The following is a 17,467-nucleotide window of genomic DNA, read 5'->3' as shown; positions in this document are numbered from 1 at the left end:
GAATATTATACCCATTGGTTTGTGCTGATTGACGAAATCATAATGCATTTCATTAAAATATTTGTACTTATTCATGCATTATAAAATAAAATTATACTGTGGGATTGTACATCAAATGTTGAGAAATACAACTTCAGAACTATAGTTAAAATAATATTCTAGACCAAGTAGCTAATCACGTTTCCAAAGCAAACCATAAACTCAAATTTAATGAATAAAATTACCTCAAACTGTATTACCCAAAATAAGTTCACAAGTAGAACTGAAATCTTCCTACCTAAATGAGATTTAAATCTCAGCTCCAAACTTCTTGCATGAATCAGTGTTTGAGTACCTCAAGAGTCAGAAATCTGAACATTTTGGTCAATGTTGTCACTTTTCCCCAATTTTCACCCATTATCCCTCCTGTTTCAAGTAGAGTAACTGACGAGGAAATACAATTAAAGGGCAAACAATGTTCCCCCAATAACTGATCTAAATGACCATTCAGCACGGATAAGCTTATACAATTGATAAAGGATTGTTACTGCATTGTGTAGATCCTCTCAACTGAATACAACTTCATTCTAAATTTGGGAGAAGCAAACTGCATCTCCGCATATACCATCATAAATATGTTGTGCTGACATGTACTGATTAATGTTATTGTATACAGCAACTATAGAAATGCATTCTAACCATCCCTCCTCCCACCCTTCCAAGATCTTCACATTTACACATCTCCAGCTGGTATCAAGTTCTTCTTTTCACATCTACATTATCTGTGTTAATTTGGCATGAACCAGGAATCAGACCAGAAACTTTCCTTGTACTTCCGCATATATACATTAATAGAAATGCACGAAACAGTTTGTACCATATTCAGTTCAGTGACCAGATTATTTTAAGCAATTCCCCTTGCTTAGATTTTTTTTAATTTTCCCTCTACTTCATGGAATATCATTATAGAATTACATTTCCCATCCTTACATTGAAATTACATTTCGAAAGCAGACTATTCAGCCTAACTAATTTCACGTTCTTCCATCTTCAGTTCAGTTCCTCTGTTTCTTTATATGTTTCAAGGGTGAGGTATTCCATCCCAAATATATGAATATCAACACTATATCATACTTGCTTTACCTATTTGTTCTAGCACTTCTGTTAACTTCTTTGCTTCTGGCGAGTCTGGATTTTTTTTCAATAAGTCATGTAAAGTCTCTTTCAGCTTCTCAACTTTTCCAGAATTCTGTTCAAGCTCAACAAGAAATGCCTAACGACGAAAGGAGTTTAGTGATCAACAACTTTGCAAACTTGCATTTACTAAAATACAGTATTATTTGACATTTTGAAATATTTATTTATTGTAGAATTACACAGTAGCACAATTAATTACACAAGATCATCAGCTCTTGAAGAATCAAGTATACTTTGTTTTTAGACCTCATTTTATGTAACATAAATTGCAAAAAATTAAAATCCAGTCAGAATATGACTAGAACCTAAATAACATTGAAATCATGAAAAGGAATAAAAAAAGTTAAATATATCTCATACTATCTGGCTAAAAAAATACTTTTCAACTTGTGTACACTGATCAGAACGTAAACAAAGTAACAAAAAGAGTCAGAAACTGGAGCTTTGGTTTCTTAAATACGAGAAGACATAGCTCATGAATGCAATCTATGTACTTCATGAGGTCACAGAAACTGTGTTACCTTTGCTCATTAACCCATCTACATTTGAGAGCAAGTCAAGCTAAAGTAAGCGGAATTATATTTGTTTCTCAAATTGAGAGAGAGTGTTTATTCACACATATCAGGACTGAAAATTCAGGTCTTCAGATGAAGAAAGTTATACAATTTGATGACCTGAGCTCACATTGAAGAACTGAGCCTTCACAGCAATTAACCTTATGAATGTTCCTGAGGTTCAGACTCAAAATATTCAATCTGAATGATTAAATGAAGATGGAACACATTTTATTTTGCTCCAAAAAAAACCTGACAAGTTAATTGGCCTATTTTCTTTCTATTTGTTTCCTCTGATCAACATAACTAGCTCCTCCTTTTCCTTTCTCACTAAAGCAACAGCATCCAGTTATATAATAATGGGAAATCATCAGTTTCAGAAGTTTAATTTGCTACAATATCATAATAATTTAAGTGAGATATTAGTGACAATGTGAGATTACATTTATACTATCAATTAAGTTTGTTACATTCACCTTGTTTTGCTCTACTTGTGTTTTCATAGCTTGAGCTTTAGCCGGTGATGAATTCAAGCTGGTCAAAGAATGCTCTTTTAACTCTAGCCATTTCATAACAGAATTGGTTTCTTCTTGAACCTCTTGCATTTGCCGAATTGTGGCCTGAAGGTGGTCCTGACATTCCTCTAGTACATTTCCAAGGGTCTTATAATCATGGTTCACATCAGAGACACTTTGTTGAATTTCTGCAAGATCTACAAAAGGCAGATACAGTGGAAAAGTAAACAACTGGCCAAAAGGAGACAGTTTGTAGCCATGATCTTTAGAGGATCAGAGAAATCTTCAAATGATGAAACAATCATTGTGAAATTATATGTATCAATGCATGATATTTACAAATAGTGGTTTGTCTACTGTTACAGAAATGTATGGTTGTACATTTGATTCTTAAAAGACAAATCTATATATTCTTAAAAGTCTCATTTGCTTTTAGACTCCGAAAACTTTCTACTTTAATAAATTCACTTGGCAATTTTACCTGACAGCATGCGTCAGCTACAAGCAAGGGAAGAACAACAATAGACTACTTTAGAGATAGTAAGAACTGCCAATGCTGGAGTCTGAGATAACACAGTGTGGAGCTATTTTCGGGTCGAGACCCTTCTTCAGAAAATTTTCTGAAGAAGGGTCTCGACCCGAAACGTCAGCTTTCCTGCTCTTCTGGTGCTGCCTGGCTTGCTGTGTTCCTCCAGCTCCACACTGTATAATAGACTACTTTAGGCTTTACTTGGAAGCTGTTCCAAACATGCTTATATAGCAGTGACGAGGATACGGTCCACTCCAAGGAACCATGTAACAACAGTTTTTTTAACTCAAGCGTTATTAAATATCCTTGTATAACTGACAATTTAAAAATATTTGACAATGTCACATTCCTTTTATCTGGAGAAGCTCATACAATTAAAAGGGTTACTCCACAACTATCAATTATGGTTTTTCCTTAAAGAATGATTGTTTAGGTTGTAAAACAAATACCCAAATAAACTGGGACATTAGAAATGTTGTCAACCAAAGCTTGTATTCCAGTACACATAAGGGTACAATAAATTAATTGTTAATATTTGATTTTACCCTCATTCACATTCCTCTATGAATCCACTCATGGAGAAAGATAGTTGATGATACAACAGAAACACACCTCAGATTTCCTATGTTCTCACCTTTGTTTCGGTGGTACCCATTCATACTAGGTGCAGTCACTCCACCATTCATCATTACAGAACCTGAGTAAACAACAGGGAGACATAACAGTGCACAGGACAGCCAGTATTAGGAACAAAGCTGAGCACAGACATAGGCTCCATCAGCAAGAAATCACAAGACACTAATAAGCATTGTACTACAGATGGAGCTGGCTTTCAAAAACAAATGCTTTGTGTTGTGTGATAGCTGTACATAAACCATAAATACATTGCTGATGTTGCAGTAAGCATGGATAGTTTAATTAATAACATACACCTACATACACAGCTAAGCTTTAGTAGTGTTATCTTGTAGATAAGATTGTGGAAAATCATGCCATACACACTAAGGCACAAAGAAAATTAAGCAGCGTAGCATCTTTATGAATTCTTTATAAATGCTCATTGCATCCAAAGTGCCAATCTTAGTTCAGTGGTAGCACTCCTTTTTGGTGCCATAGAGTCATATACCACTCCAGGGACCAGAGTATATTGTTCAGCCTGACTCATGTATGCAATACTGAATGAACGTAGGAACATGAAGGGACCATCTTTCAGATGAGACATGAAAACAAAGTCCTACCTGCTTTCTTGAGAAAAAGATCTCATGGCACTGTTTGAAGAGAGGCAGGGGGAGTTCTCCCTGTGTCCTGGCCAATATGTATCCCTCGATTAATACCACTAGAACAGATTATCTCTTTTTTGCATAGCTGTTTGTGGAAGTTTGCTGTATTTAGCTACATTGTTTCAATAACTACAAAGTGCTTCACTAACTGCAAAGCACATTAAGATTGTAAAAAGTGCTGCATAAATCTAAGTTCTTTCCATTTAAGAAGGTTGAACTTTGTTACACCAACTGCACTTATTTCTTGTTGCTACGATAAGTTTCTCTGACTGAAACAGAGAACGCCTTTGGCCTGATGCATTGTCAGTTTATGTAGTTAATGGAATTTTGTGGAACACAGTCTCAAATTATACGTTCAGGCATTATTAAAATAATAACTGATAGCAAGCTTCACTGCTTTCTTGTAACAAGCACTACAAATATTCCTAGTTACATAATATGATCATAGGGTGAAGGAACAATTACAGTTTTCCTCAGCAGAATTTCTTTAAAAGAAGAGCTGAATTAAATTCAAACTTTGCGTGCATGTAATGACGTAGTTGCTCGTATTGGGAAAATGAGGGGCATGGGCCATATATTTACTCACTTGGATGGATGCATACTATTAAGAAACATGAAACTACATTAAAAAAGGAATATAAAAGGTACACTACAACTTTTCTAAGATAAAATAAGCTACGTAGAAAGAACATACTGACCAAATTAGCCTATGTTGACATGGCAAGCACATAAATCAAATAAAGTTGATTAGAAATAGTGACTCTTCTTAAATAAAAAATTGAAGCAAATCACAAACAAAGCTGAAACGCAAGAGCAACTGGATAACATGAAAGGATTAGAAATGCAATGCAATTAGTAAGTAGTTATTGTGACATGCTTGATTTAGGGTGTTATAAAGTGGTTCATTATTTACCAACATCGCAGCATTGCCAAGAATAAATGGGTTGGGAAAAACCCAATCATGGCTGTGCCATCAGGTAGCTAAACATTTCCAAAGGTATGAAGAAATAAAAATCATTCTCGTTCACTCTCAAATATTTGCAGATGACTGAATGATTGTATTGAGAAAAGTTGAGAGTTGGTAGTTTCTGTTTTCTTTTTACAATAAATCATACATTACAAAGAGTCTAAAGTTATTTTTAAAAATGCACAAAAATCAAGTTAACTGCATTTTCATTGATCTTTTGCTATTACCTGTTTTACTGGACAATAGGGAAGTATCAGGTGATGTTATCTCCATGATGAGACTTTCTAACTGGGTTCCTTTATGATTTATTTCTTGCACATGTGAAGATTTTGATGACCAGTCCTCCAACAGGATCTGTGAAATCAGTGCAAGCCATTTTATTACATTGTCTAATTCCAATTTTATACATGTATCTTTTTTATATCATGATTTTCACTCATCCCAGGAGAACGGCAAATATTATAAACAAATTTACTAGTAATCATCTTGTCCGAGACCATTCTCCCTTCCCTCAAAAATTTTCATGTTTCATTCTATATAATGACATGACTAATTTAAGAGTTTGAAGAACCAAATAGAAATTCTAATTACATAGCCATCTTGCACATCAAGATTCAAAATCGGTTTTGTTCCATAGATTCTCAAATTCTGCATTTTGTTTTCTTTCAGCTTTCTCACCTTTACTTGTTGGATCTGTTTCTCCAGCACATCTGTATCAAGCGCAGATTCAAAAGCTGGCACACTAGCTTCTGTTTCCTTTAACCATTTTTTAACTGACTCTACCAGACATGTGAATTCATTCAGGTGTTGCTGGCAGGATAGTGCTTCTTCTTCCCTGAAAAACGCAAGCCCAAATGTTTATATATTTGTTTTTCATAATTTCCAATAATAAGATTAAAATAGTTCACATTTGTCTAATGTTTTAACATCTGCTTGATGGATATATTTAAAACACAGATTTTGTTTTACTTTACACAATTTGCAGATTACCATCACTCCTCTTCATCATTGAAAGTGGGGAGTCATCAAGAGCAGTGACTGTGCAGCTGAGCCGTCCTAGTGACACACAACTTTGACTAGCACCTCTACTGAGTAGCCAGTAGGAGGAAGAATTTCAAACAAGGCAAATGTATTCATCTATGAGATCCAGTCAGGTACCTGCTTAACATCAGTTCAATGGTCATGAAGTTAACATTGATGGGTCTACAAAATAACTCATCAGATCCAGGCTTTGTTGTAGATCAGTCATCATTTCTAATACACATCAATATTTTCAGCTCTAACTCAGAACATAATAGTACTTTGAACTTGCTATTAATAATGGATTTTCAGACTGTTGAGAATTCTACCTATGAAAAATACTTGAATGTATCATTCAGGGAGCAAATAATCCTTCGTACAAGAACGGAACCTTACAAGCATGCTAATTTTTCATACAAATCCATTGCTTCAAGAAAGGATCACCGGACCAGACATGTTAACTGTTTTTTTCCCCTCACAGATGTTGCCAGACCAGCTGAGCTTTTCCAGCAACTTTGTTTTTGTTCCTGATTTACAGCATCCGCAGTTCTTTTGGTTTTTAAGACATTTTAAGTTTGATTAAATTTAAATAAAAGGAAACTTGAGAATGTAAAGATTACTGAACAAATCAACAAAAATGGTTAGGATCTGCAGCTCATCTAATAGTGACATCATCAAGAATCTGGTGAAAAAAGTCTCAAATCCAATTTCAAACTGATGATTTTAGAGATAATGAAATCAGAAGTAAAACTGAATTGATGCTGAAATCATTCATGCCATTTTCAAACCGAATCTACAGTTCAACTACGTCTGTGGAAATTATTTGATCAAATTTATTGAGATAATGTTGCTGTTCACCTATATTCAAATGGTTAACTATGATAAATCTTATGCTCAATTTATGATCCGGAGCTAAGCTCTCTGATCCCACATCCCAGCGCAATAAATGTTAGCTTCTATAGCTGCAAAACACTGACTGCCCAACTGTCCCTAAAATCCTCAGAATTTTGTCAGATCCAGACTCAAATGGATTCCCGGACAACAAGGCGTAGAGCTGGACAAACACAGCAGGCCAAGCAGCATCAGAGGAGCAGGAAGGCCGACGCTTCGGGCCTAGACCCTTCTAGTTTTCTATCATCCAAAGTGTGAATAGTTTGTCTTTGGAAAATGACATCCTTACTCTATCTTGCATCAAGACCTCTTTATCCAACATGTTTACCTTCACTAATCCACATTGGCCTTACTTCTACCTGTGATGCAGATTGTAATTTGAAGAGACCACTTTTCACTTTGATGCCAACTCCATAGATACCCTACAATGCTGCAGCTACCTATCCCTGTAACCCTGCTTTTACGATAGCTAATCCGCCTAGCCTGCAAATCCCTTGACAGTATGGGTAATTTAGCATGGCCAATCCACCTAACCTGCACGCTTTCGGACTGTGGGAGGAAACCGGAGAACGTGCAAACTCCACACAGACAGTTCTTCGAGGTTGGAATTGAACTTGGGTCCCTGGCACAATGAGGCAGCAGCGTTAACCACTGAGCCATTGTGCCACCCTTCTGGGGGAATGCATGGACAGAGTGAAGTGGCCAAGTCATAATTCTAATGCAGACATGCTTTTCTCATCACGAACTGAACACGTAGCCCTCTGACACATATAATGACTCTCACGTTGTTTTAAATAGAGCTGTCAACATCCGCACTTCCATAACCTTCTCTCACTGATGTATGATCATCACAACACTCCTTACCCCTTTGACAAGGCTCACCACTTTCTTCCTCCCTCCCTCCCTCTCACCTCCACTGCATGGCTACCTCACTCCTTTCTTCTACCCTGCACCAAGGCTAATCCCCTCCTTCATGACTACAATACAGCTCACCTCCTTCTTGAACCCCGAGACACTGTCACCAACCATTCCCTCACCCCACGACACAGCTCACACCCTTCCTCAACCCTATTAGGCACTCACTGACCATTCCCTCCTTTACCGCCGTAATACAGCTCACCCTTCTCCTCCAATCCCGAGACACACTCACTCACCATTCCCTCACCTCCGCAATATACCTCACCCTCCTCCTTGTACCCCGAGACACTGTCACCAACTGTTCCCCGAGCCCACGACACATCTCACCCCCTCCTTCAACCCTGTGACACACTCACCAACCATTCCCTCAACCCTGTAATTCAGCTCACCCTCCTCCATGAACCCTGACCCTCACCCTAAGACACACCCTTCTCCTTCAACCTTGAGACACACTCACCGACTACTCCCTCATCCCTTCCCCTGCCTTCTCTCATCCCTTCAATAATTGACTCCTGGGATAAGGCTCACCTCATCCTCCACCCCTAAGACATGGCTGAACGCCACCTCCCTCATCCCTTCAAAGTTCATCCATTTTCTCCCTCACTCCTTCAACAAGGCACAGCCATGCCTTGTCACTGAACAATGATCTTGTTTGATACAGTGAAACCTAAATTATTTGAATTAACTGAGCCAGGGCATATTCTGATACTTGATCAGTGTTTTGATTATCCAAAAACAAGGCAATTTTGGTTTTATTTATATATTACTGATTCCCTCTCACTAACACATTAGTTTTGAGCTTGAAATCTAACCAAATCATCATACATTTTCTGGTATACACACCATTTTATCCCTTCAAAAGATCCTGATCTGGATGACAAGATTGATTTGAAGGGTAAAGAATACCAAATATGACTAATTATTAAATATGCAGCATTAGAACCTTCGCTGATCTTACAATTATTTTGATTTTATATTTTGATAATTTTTGGCTTGGACTTATGATTAACGAGCTGAAGTTGACCTTTGGACAGCGATCAGCAGCTTACTTAAAAAAAAACAAACTGATATTTGACTTACAAGGCCAGCCCTGGACATGAATTGCAGGTTGATTTTTATTCAAAAGATGCTCAAGGATTATTCAAAGAATTCTTGTTCAAAGAACATCTTGAGTTCCACAGAAGCATTATGCTCAAACATGTGGCAGATGTTTAAAAGCTAACAGGGGCCTCATAGGGAGGCAACCAGTCTAATAAAGAGAAATCAAAGGTTGAACTGATTTTGAAAGGTGTTTAAATCAGAAGGAGTGTCCTTGTTAAAGCTTTGAGACGGAGATTTGATTGTTCCATGGTTATTATCTCATTATCAACTTATTGAAAGTTCAGAGAATAGCATCTCAATTACAAGTATTAAGTGAATATCCCTCAGAGTCTACAGGAAGCTATTTGCATGCATCAGTGTCTCCAGAATCCATGTAAAATACAATCCCATGTGCTTATGAGATTATGGATTATGGAGACATCTTAAGTGACCTGTCCAGTTACATCCCATTTATTTTTTCTTTTGATTTATCCTTTGTCTGCGTGAGAGTGGGAGTTAGAATCAAAGAAGATGGGGTTTAAATCATCGATATTAATTAGAGATTGCCTGGCTGTTTAACTTCCTCTGCTGAAGGTATGGTATTATTAGTAAATTGTTAAATCTTTTAGGCTATAATCCTGGTTTATGGTACGAGTTATTCAAAGTTTAGTACTGGTTATTCAAAAAGTCTGGTTAGGAACCACTGGGGTCAATTTTGAAGGACACAATGCTTTAATTTAACTGTGTTGCAAATACAGGGATAGGAAGGCTGATTTGATTTGGCTGCCTTTGTGTCATAACAGAAGTTAATTCCTTTGACCAGTATTTTGATTGAACATCTAGTTTCAATGTTCTGAAGTACTTCAATTAATAATCCATTGCCACCAGGTCATAAATGGAATAAAAGCAAGAATCTGTATTGTGATTGGAATCAAAGACAGTATTGATTGATGCTGCCAAAAGCGATGCACAGGAAGGCTCTTTACAAACTTAAGCAGGCTCCCAGCAGCAGCACCCTGTCAAAAAAAACCATGGGAAAACCTGAAGATTCCTTGCTGCCTTGCAAACATTTAGTTTTGTAGCAAATTAATTTTAAAAGGTGTAATTCCATTTTCCAAACTGCTACTCATCAATACAACAAAGCTCAGTTTCATTGTTGGTGACAACTGTTGAACCACAACAAAGTATAACGAATAAGTTTGGCACTTTCTTATTTTCAATAAGATCAAAGCCCTCCAAAATTTGGAATGTGTCACAAGAAACATTCGAGAATTAACCAGTAGATACAAAATAAATGGAAAAACTTCATGCAAAATACACAATTTGATGCTGTGCCTAGCACAACACCTAGTAATTGTAGTTGATTTTCTCCTGAGACAGATCACCATGGATATTACACAATCTGAAATCAACTGACCTGGCAAGGAGAAAGGGCTCACAAGTCCCTTGTTTTATCAAGCACACAAAGAAGATTGTTATGACATAATCATCACACAGTGTTTTTTTAAATAACCCAGTCGCATTGGAAGCTTCCAAGAGAATCAAGTGTTGGCTGCCTTATGTGGGCCACGTATACAACTCCAGACACAGAATTGGTGTGTTATTAGAGCTCGTGTCTGACAGCAAATCCTGATAGATACTAGGGTAGTTCACACATGAAGGAAGGGGCTTGGGCTTTAATTTTCAGTTGTATACATTGCATTACAACTATATCCATCAGACCCAACAGTGACAAATTAACAGATAGGTAGTGTTAAGAATAACACAAAGTATCCGTGACATGAAGTGAACTTATGACATTTGTCCTGCCAGTACCAGTCTACTTGATAAAATCACTGGTGTGACAACAATTTCTGACTTAACATGCAAATCTCAGCCTAAGCAAAATCTTGAAACAATGCATGAGAAAGGATCTATATCAAACACATGTACATGTACTTTTTGTCATGTTTACATTAAACACGCCTTTGGACTGGAGCTGCTAAATACCCTCAACTGTGTGGTGTGCTTGTGGCACAGTTTTGTCAATTAACAATCTAAAACCTCTTTTTTATGCAAACAAATGGGGACAAATGATGAACAACTCAGCCAAACCACCAAGGTTTTTCAAATGGAGACACACAACCAATGATGAGCAAAGCTGTATAAAAACAAAACAATGCAGAAACTGGAAGTCTGAAATAAAACAGAAAAATGCTAGAAATAGTCAGCAGCACAAGCAGCTTCAGTGGAGAGAAAAAACAGAGTTAAGATCCATGACCTTTCAGTGGAAGCATACTTATAGCCCTTGAAGCCTCATAGTGATGACAGAGTTATGAAGTCATGAAATAATAATAGTACCTGTGCTTGCAGACACAGCAGGCAAAATGCTTAGGAGGCCCAAAACTAATTCAATTAGTGCCAATATCAAACAATATGCATCATGTCAAATTAATGGCATGACCAATAATGTCCTAATTTAACCAAATGAACAAGGACATTAGCAGTTAGACAAATTAACAGAGGTGACAGGTTTAGCTTAACTTTTCGCTTCACATGTGATATATTTACAGAGATGCAATACACAAGGATGCTTTCTTTTGTCAGATGCTACCTACCAGAATAATAAGATTGTTTTTTGGTTGATTCACAAATTCATAAATCAACACAATATTGTCTGGTCACAATGTGCAGGCATCTGCACCATTGGAGCAAAGGCAATGACTGGTAGATGTAGTCAAATAGTGACATGTATCAGAGGGCTATTACTCCCAAAGTTATGTGGATGCATGCAATATGCATAAGAAAGCACTCACTATCTAAACAAGCCTATTGTTATAAAGCGGAGGTTGATCCCCTTCTCGGAACTAAAACTAAAACAACCCGAAGAGGAGCACCTTGCCCTATAATCTAAAAAGGAAAGTGAAAAGTGGTGCAACCTGCCTTTTAGCAACTACTAGTGGTTAAATAAAATAAATCCCCAACACTCACTTTAAAATAAACAAGTGACAATTCATTTATCTAACTCTAACAGTGAACAAATTAACTAAACTATCAACAAACTGAATAAATCCCTTCTAACTGTTCCTGAATAAAGCAAGATTCTAATGGAATGCTGTTCCAATAAATACAAGTTCCACATGTATCAGAAAAAGAATTTAGTCTCATGAAATTAGGTTACGTGCCTTCCGAATGTTCTGTGCCTTCACAGTCAATTTTTCTGTCAGGAACATCAACTAGCTGTGCTGTTGGTAGCATTGCTATTGAGATGGTGCTTTCTCCAAGACATAGAGGAGGCTGTGAGAGCCAGCGATTTTTTCTCGAGAACAGAGGGCAGTTAGCTCTGGCGGATGGCAGCTAGCTCTGTGGTTTTGTCCAACTGTCCCCTTCTTTTATACCATTGATGACATATTAATATTTCTTACAATAGATTGGTTCTGACAACATAGGACCATCAGGATTTAAATTTAATTGGTTTTTGGTATCTAAGTGACTGGTTCAAATTGGTTGGCTAAATTCAAAAGCCTGTTGTCTTGGTAAAACCTGCTGCTTGGCCTGCTAACTGTATGGCCTTTTGATCCAAATGTTTCAATTCAGGTGCTCTGTATACTTGCAAACTTTCAAGCTGCTGCTCATAGAAATCCATTTTCAATCTCTAAGCACAGAAAAACACATCATCTTTCAAAGGGACTATGCAATGCATTCCCCCCTAGCATTTTACTAACACTAAATTCTAACTGCCTTCCTCCCAATCCACAAGTGCTCTACCCAACTTCGCAACAGTACCAGTTTGAAAGAGGTCCTGGATGATGCTGTGATAATGGTAAATTAATTAATGAATATTTTCTGTTCTATGTAACAAAGTGAGCATGTCAATCTATTGTTCCATGGAGGGGCTCGATAGCTGTCAAGTCAAGATTTTGGCATGTTTTATAAATAAACTGTTCAGCACTCAGTAAAAGTAAATATTTATATTGATAACACGCTCCTGTTCTCTCATTGTCTTCATGAGATGGACAATATTAAGATGTATTCTCTCTCCTGAAAGAATTACGTTGCAGGCAAGGAATGAGATTTTTCTGCAGTATCCATGTTGCCAAGTTTGTCAATAAAAAGGAAAAGAATCTACCGGACATCTCATCTGACAGCAGTCAGAATCTGAGTCTCCCCCAAAAAAATGTAATTAGATAAGTTTTACTCCAAATATTAAGAGATTTCCCTGAATTATCACAGAAAGCTGTCAAAGTTGATGCTCTTTTTTAAATTTAACCTGCGGGATTTCCATCACTCAAGGAATGAAATCAAAGCAACAGCAGAATTTCTGCTGAGAAACCAACTTACAACATAAACCAAAGTTTTCATTCCAAGCATTTGTACCCATGCTGGACCAACCTCAACCCATCACATTAATGAAATGGGTATAAAAGTATTGCTTAAATTGTATATACAGTTGCTTATTTTGCAAAACATTTTGGTATTAAAGGGGTTGAAATATTGAACTTGAATACTGGTTATGGTATGTGACCAGCTGGTAGAACTGGAAGGAGATACTGGAACTGGGTCACTTGATCAACCTCATGGATGGAAACTGATGGAACTAAAAAGGATAGGTATACGTCATGTAAAAATCTACTTATTTCTAAAGGAGTGATTTAACATTAAAATAAAAACAAGTTACACTGAGATAATCTTTTCAATGCCAAAATATTTTGATATTTTAGTCAGTGTGTTTTTCTCAATGCAACAATAACATATTAATTTTATGAACTTTGGACTTATGCTGCCTGCAACACTAACACCCAAGTACAAAATGGCCCAGGATAAGCCATTTAATGGAGCCATGTTTCTTACCTCTTCTTAACATCTTGCTCTAAATGTTTGTAACTTCTTGTTAGGTTTTTGACAGTTTCTGCAAGCTGATTCTTGTCTGTCAAATTGCCAGATATTGTCAGCTCCTCTGCCAGTTGTTGTAGAGTCTGCAGATTTTCTCTTTGCTTTACCATTTCTTCACTCTCCTCCTATGGTAAACATATATAGTCAGATGCAATTAAGAAAAATAGCATGGCTCTTTTTAAACTTCTCTTAATTATCAATGCAAATGCTAGGGAATGAATAAGTATTTTGAATAGGTTATTTTGATAGGATGCCACTAACTGGAATGTTATATTCTGGTTGGTGCTGAGTATCCCAAGTGCTGTTACAGCTGCACCCATCCAAGTAAGGGGACAGAATTCCATTACACTCATCACTTGTAGGTGAAGCAGCTTTCAGGAATCAGTAGTTCAGCCACTCCCTGCAAAATTCTGAGCCTTTTATTTGCTCTGGTAACCACAGCCTTTTTGTGACTGTCCAGTCAAGTTTCTGGTCAGTGTTGACCCTACAGTGCTTATGGTAAGAAATGAGGCAATAATAGTGAGTGAACATCGAGGGAAGAAGCTCTTTCTTGCTACAGATGTAATTTACCACTTATTAGTCAAACTTGGATGACATCCAAATCTTGTTCCATGCAAGCAAGGACCACTTCAATATCCGAGGAATTCTGACTTTATGGTAGAGTGAAGGTCAGCTTAAGATAGTGAGTCTAGAACACTGCTTGGCAAGTTAACATGTTAAATATCTAGATGTTTAATTGAAGCGTACTTGCATTAGTGGTAAGTTACATTTAAAAAGGTTCTAGTGCTCATTTAAAAAAGGATTTTTGGATCACAACTAGAAACACAAAGTTTAGAAGCATCATATTCACCAGTATTTGCTGTGAAAAATAAGCAATGTCTTTATTTGGATCTGCTCTAGCTGCCAGGCTTTGTGATTTACTTTCCATGAACTGTCCCACGTCCTGCACCAATTTCTCAAACTGCTCCATTTTGGGAAGCAGCTTTCTCAACTTCTCTTCCTTCTCCTGCTGGTCATTGCATACTGCTCCCAATTGGCTTTTTAGCTGGTCAAGTTTCTCTTGGAGTGAGGAAGCAGTTGCTCCATCTGCATTTTCAATGAAACCACAAACCATTTCCTGTATTGTGTTGATGCTGCTTTGATGGCTAGCGATATCCTGTTTTAATTTCTAAAAGATTTAAAAAAATAAATTTATTTTTGTATAAGGAAAATAACTACGTACTTTAAAACTTCCGTGTACATGACAATTTTATTTCAGGAAAGTAGCCATTGGTTGTTCCTGTCAGCTGTACTACTTTCATATACACATGAAATACGCATATATGTATGCATATCTATATGTACAGAGATCAGTCAATTGAGTCAAAAAGAGGGAGAGAGGAGCAAAGGTGTGAGGTGGGGAAGATGTAGTGGGGTGGAGGGGAGGGTAAAGTGCGAGAGGACAAGGGAGAAAAAAAAGAAAAGACAAATAAAGTAGTTTTAGGTATTCTGATACTACTGCCAGGATAAAGATGGCTAGTGTAAAATCAAACATTAGCTGTCCAAAAATCTCAATAAATTATAGAACAGTTGTCTCCTAGAAAATCATAATATCGCATCAGGAACAAAGTTATTATAATTTCACCAATAGATTGTTTCACTGCTCTGTAAAGCAGAAGTTTCAGAGAGAACTCACAGTATTTTGGGCAAGGGTATCCTGGACTGCAGCACATGAAGTCAACAAAGTATCCTGATTTTTCAAATTTTTTTCAATGTCTTCCAACCAGTCCAGTAAGTTATCCAAGCCTTCCTGAACATTTTGGGACTGAGAAATTGATATCTGCACCTTCTTACTGTGCTCGGATACCATCTCGGATAGGTTTTTATACCTCTGTGTGACAGAACCTAAAAGGAACAAAATTTTGTTTATGACAACACTTAGCTAAATTTACTCTTTAAAGTTAGAGCTTGATTAAAAGCAGATTCTTTTCACCTTTGGCAGAAGATTTCTAATAAAGCCAGTGACAAAGGGAAATCACTAATAATGAATTTCATTTTGTGCTTTCAATCCAGTTTGAAGAAGAGGTAAGGAGACAGGGACAAGGGCAAATAAGGGTTGAAGCAAGGACAGCAAAGAGGGAGAAGGATAAGAGAAAGGAGAAAAAGGGAAGTAGTAAGATCAAAACAAGGGAAGGGGGTTGACAGCACACAAAGAAGTGGCTATTTGAAAAGAAATTAGTGAAAGGTAGATGGAGAGGAAAAAAGAGGAAGGTGGGAGGCAGAAGCATAGAAGGGGCAGAGATTCTATCATTTGAATAGATTTTTTAAAAACTTAATCTATTTTTCTAATCAACCTGTTCAGAGACAGTATTTATACACCTCTGGGTCGTTGGGACATGGACCAAGGACCAAGGCCTCGTGGTCCAGGGGTAGGGACATTACCCTTGTGCCACAACAGCATCCTCAGATCTGTTCTTTAAAATACCCTTTACCTTCTGGAAATGAGATCAGAAGTGGAAAAAGATGCAAGGACATACTGAATTCACTGGGAAGGTTCTGTCCAAATGAATTAGGAACAAAAATATGCCATTTGGCCCATTGATTCTGCTCCACAGTTCATTGGGGTAATGTCGGTATCCTGCACCAAGTCACCCTTTACTCACACATGGAGAGGCCTTGACACTGATCCAGCTCCCTCAGAACCAGCTCTCCGAGTGAGCAGAACCTCTGATACTCCTGTTCATATCTGTCAGCCAAAAATCCCTGATTGGACCAGATTAACAAACCAAACCAGGAGGTTGATGTCCACCTGGCTGACCTCGTTACAATTACAGCACACCTCTTAGGAAAATATCCCTTCAGTCAGAATTGTTGGGTTTTCATTACCTACCATCTTTATTTTGTCCCCACTAACATGTCTGAAACCACCATCATTTGGCAAGCTCATGTCCATCATGCCTTCATCCACCAAATGAACCCACAAGCTGATCTGCCCCATAAACTAACCAAATAAAACAAACAGTCTGTCAGACAGAAATTAAGAATTATCATTTATAAGCATGGACTATCTTTATTAATTACAGTTTTGGACAAAAGTATTACCTGCAGTTTTTTTGCCTTTGTTTCAGATTCGAGTAAATTCTTTTATTGATTTTGTAGGAGTTTAAAATTATTCTGATATTCAATGAATCTCCTAAGACTTTTGAAACAGTTGGCTGGTACAGCTTTACTCTGACATAATTACTTGCTTCATTATTTTGACGTAAATATGTTACTGTGATTGAGAGGAGTCCCTGAAGAAAATCCCATTTGGTCCTGTTTTCATTTTCACCATCTCCAAACTAGGTAGGATTAACTCCACAACTCTAAATGATTTATGAGCTTCTCATGCAGTACTTTTAAACGACTTAACACTTGAACTATGTGCCACTGCAGCAAAGACATAATTCAATAAATATGCTTTTATGCAATACCAGGGGGATTCTGGCATAACATGCCTGGATCACTACACCGTCCATAAGTTTAAACTTCATTCTGAACATAGCTTGTTTGGAACATTACGGTACTTAAAGCAGTATTGCTATTTTATTTGAATGCGGACTTTAACTCCACACAAGTCTGTGGTCTGAAACAACTGGTTCAGTGAGTCAGTGAGTCAGTGAGTCAGTGAGTCAGTGAGTCAGTGA

General features: G+C 37.3%; 1 protein-coding gene across 1 annotated transcript in view; it reads right to left on the bottom strand.

Annotated features, from left to right (window-relative positions):
- Positions 1-17,467, bottom strand: part of macf1a (microtubule actin crosslinking factor 1a) — a 192,530-nt gene that overhangs the window by 154,430 nt on the left and 20,633 nt on the right. The window contains exons 13-20 of the mRNA XM_048612952.1: positions 15,478-15,686; positions 14,653-14,970; positions 13,761-13,927; positions 5,700-5,856; positions 5,249-5,375; positions 3,409-3,471; positions 2,207-2,442; positions 1,123-1,252 (exon numbers count right to left, since the gene is read on the bottom strand). Of these exons, the coding sequence (XP_048468909.1) occupies positions 1,123-1,252; positions 2,207-2,442; positions 3,409-3,471; positions 5,249-5,375; positions 5,700-5,856; positions 13,761-13,927; positions 14,653-14,970; positions 15,478-15,686 (1,407 nt within the window). The remainder of the gene's footprint in view (positions 1-1,122; positions 1,253-2,206; positions 2,443-3,408; positions 3,472-5,248; positions 5,376-5,699; positions 5,857-13,760; positions 13,928-14,652; positions 14,971-15,477; positions 15,687-17,467) is intronic.

Source organism: Rhincodon typus, chromosome 27 (genome assembly GCF_021869965.1).
Source record: "Rhincodon typus isolate 14 chromosome 27, sRhiTyp1.1, whole genome shotgun sequence".
NCBI lineage: Eukaryota > Metazoa > Chordata > Chondrichthyes > Orectolobiformes > Rhincodontidae > Rhincodon > Rhincodon typus.
This window is presented reverse-complemented; position numbering and strand designations above follow the sequence as displayed.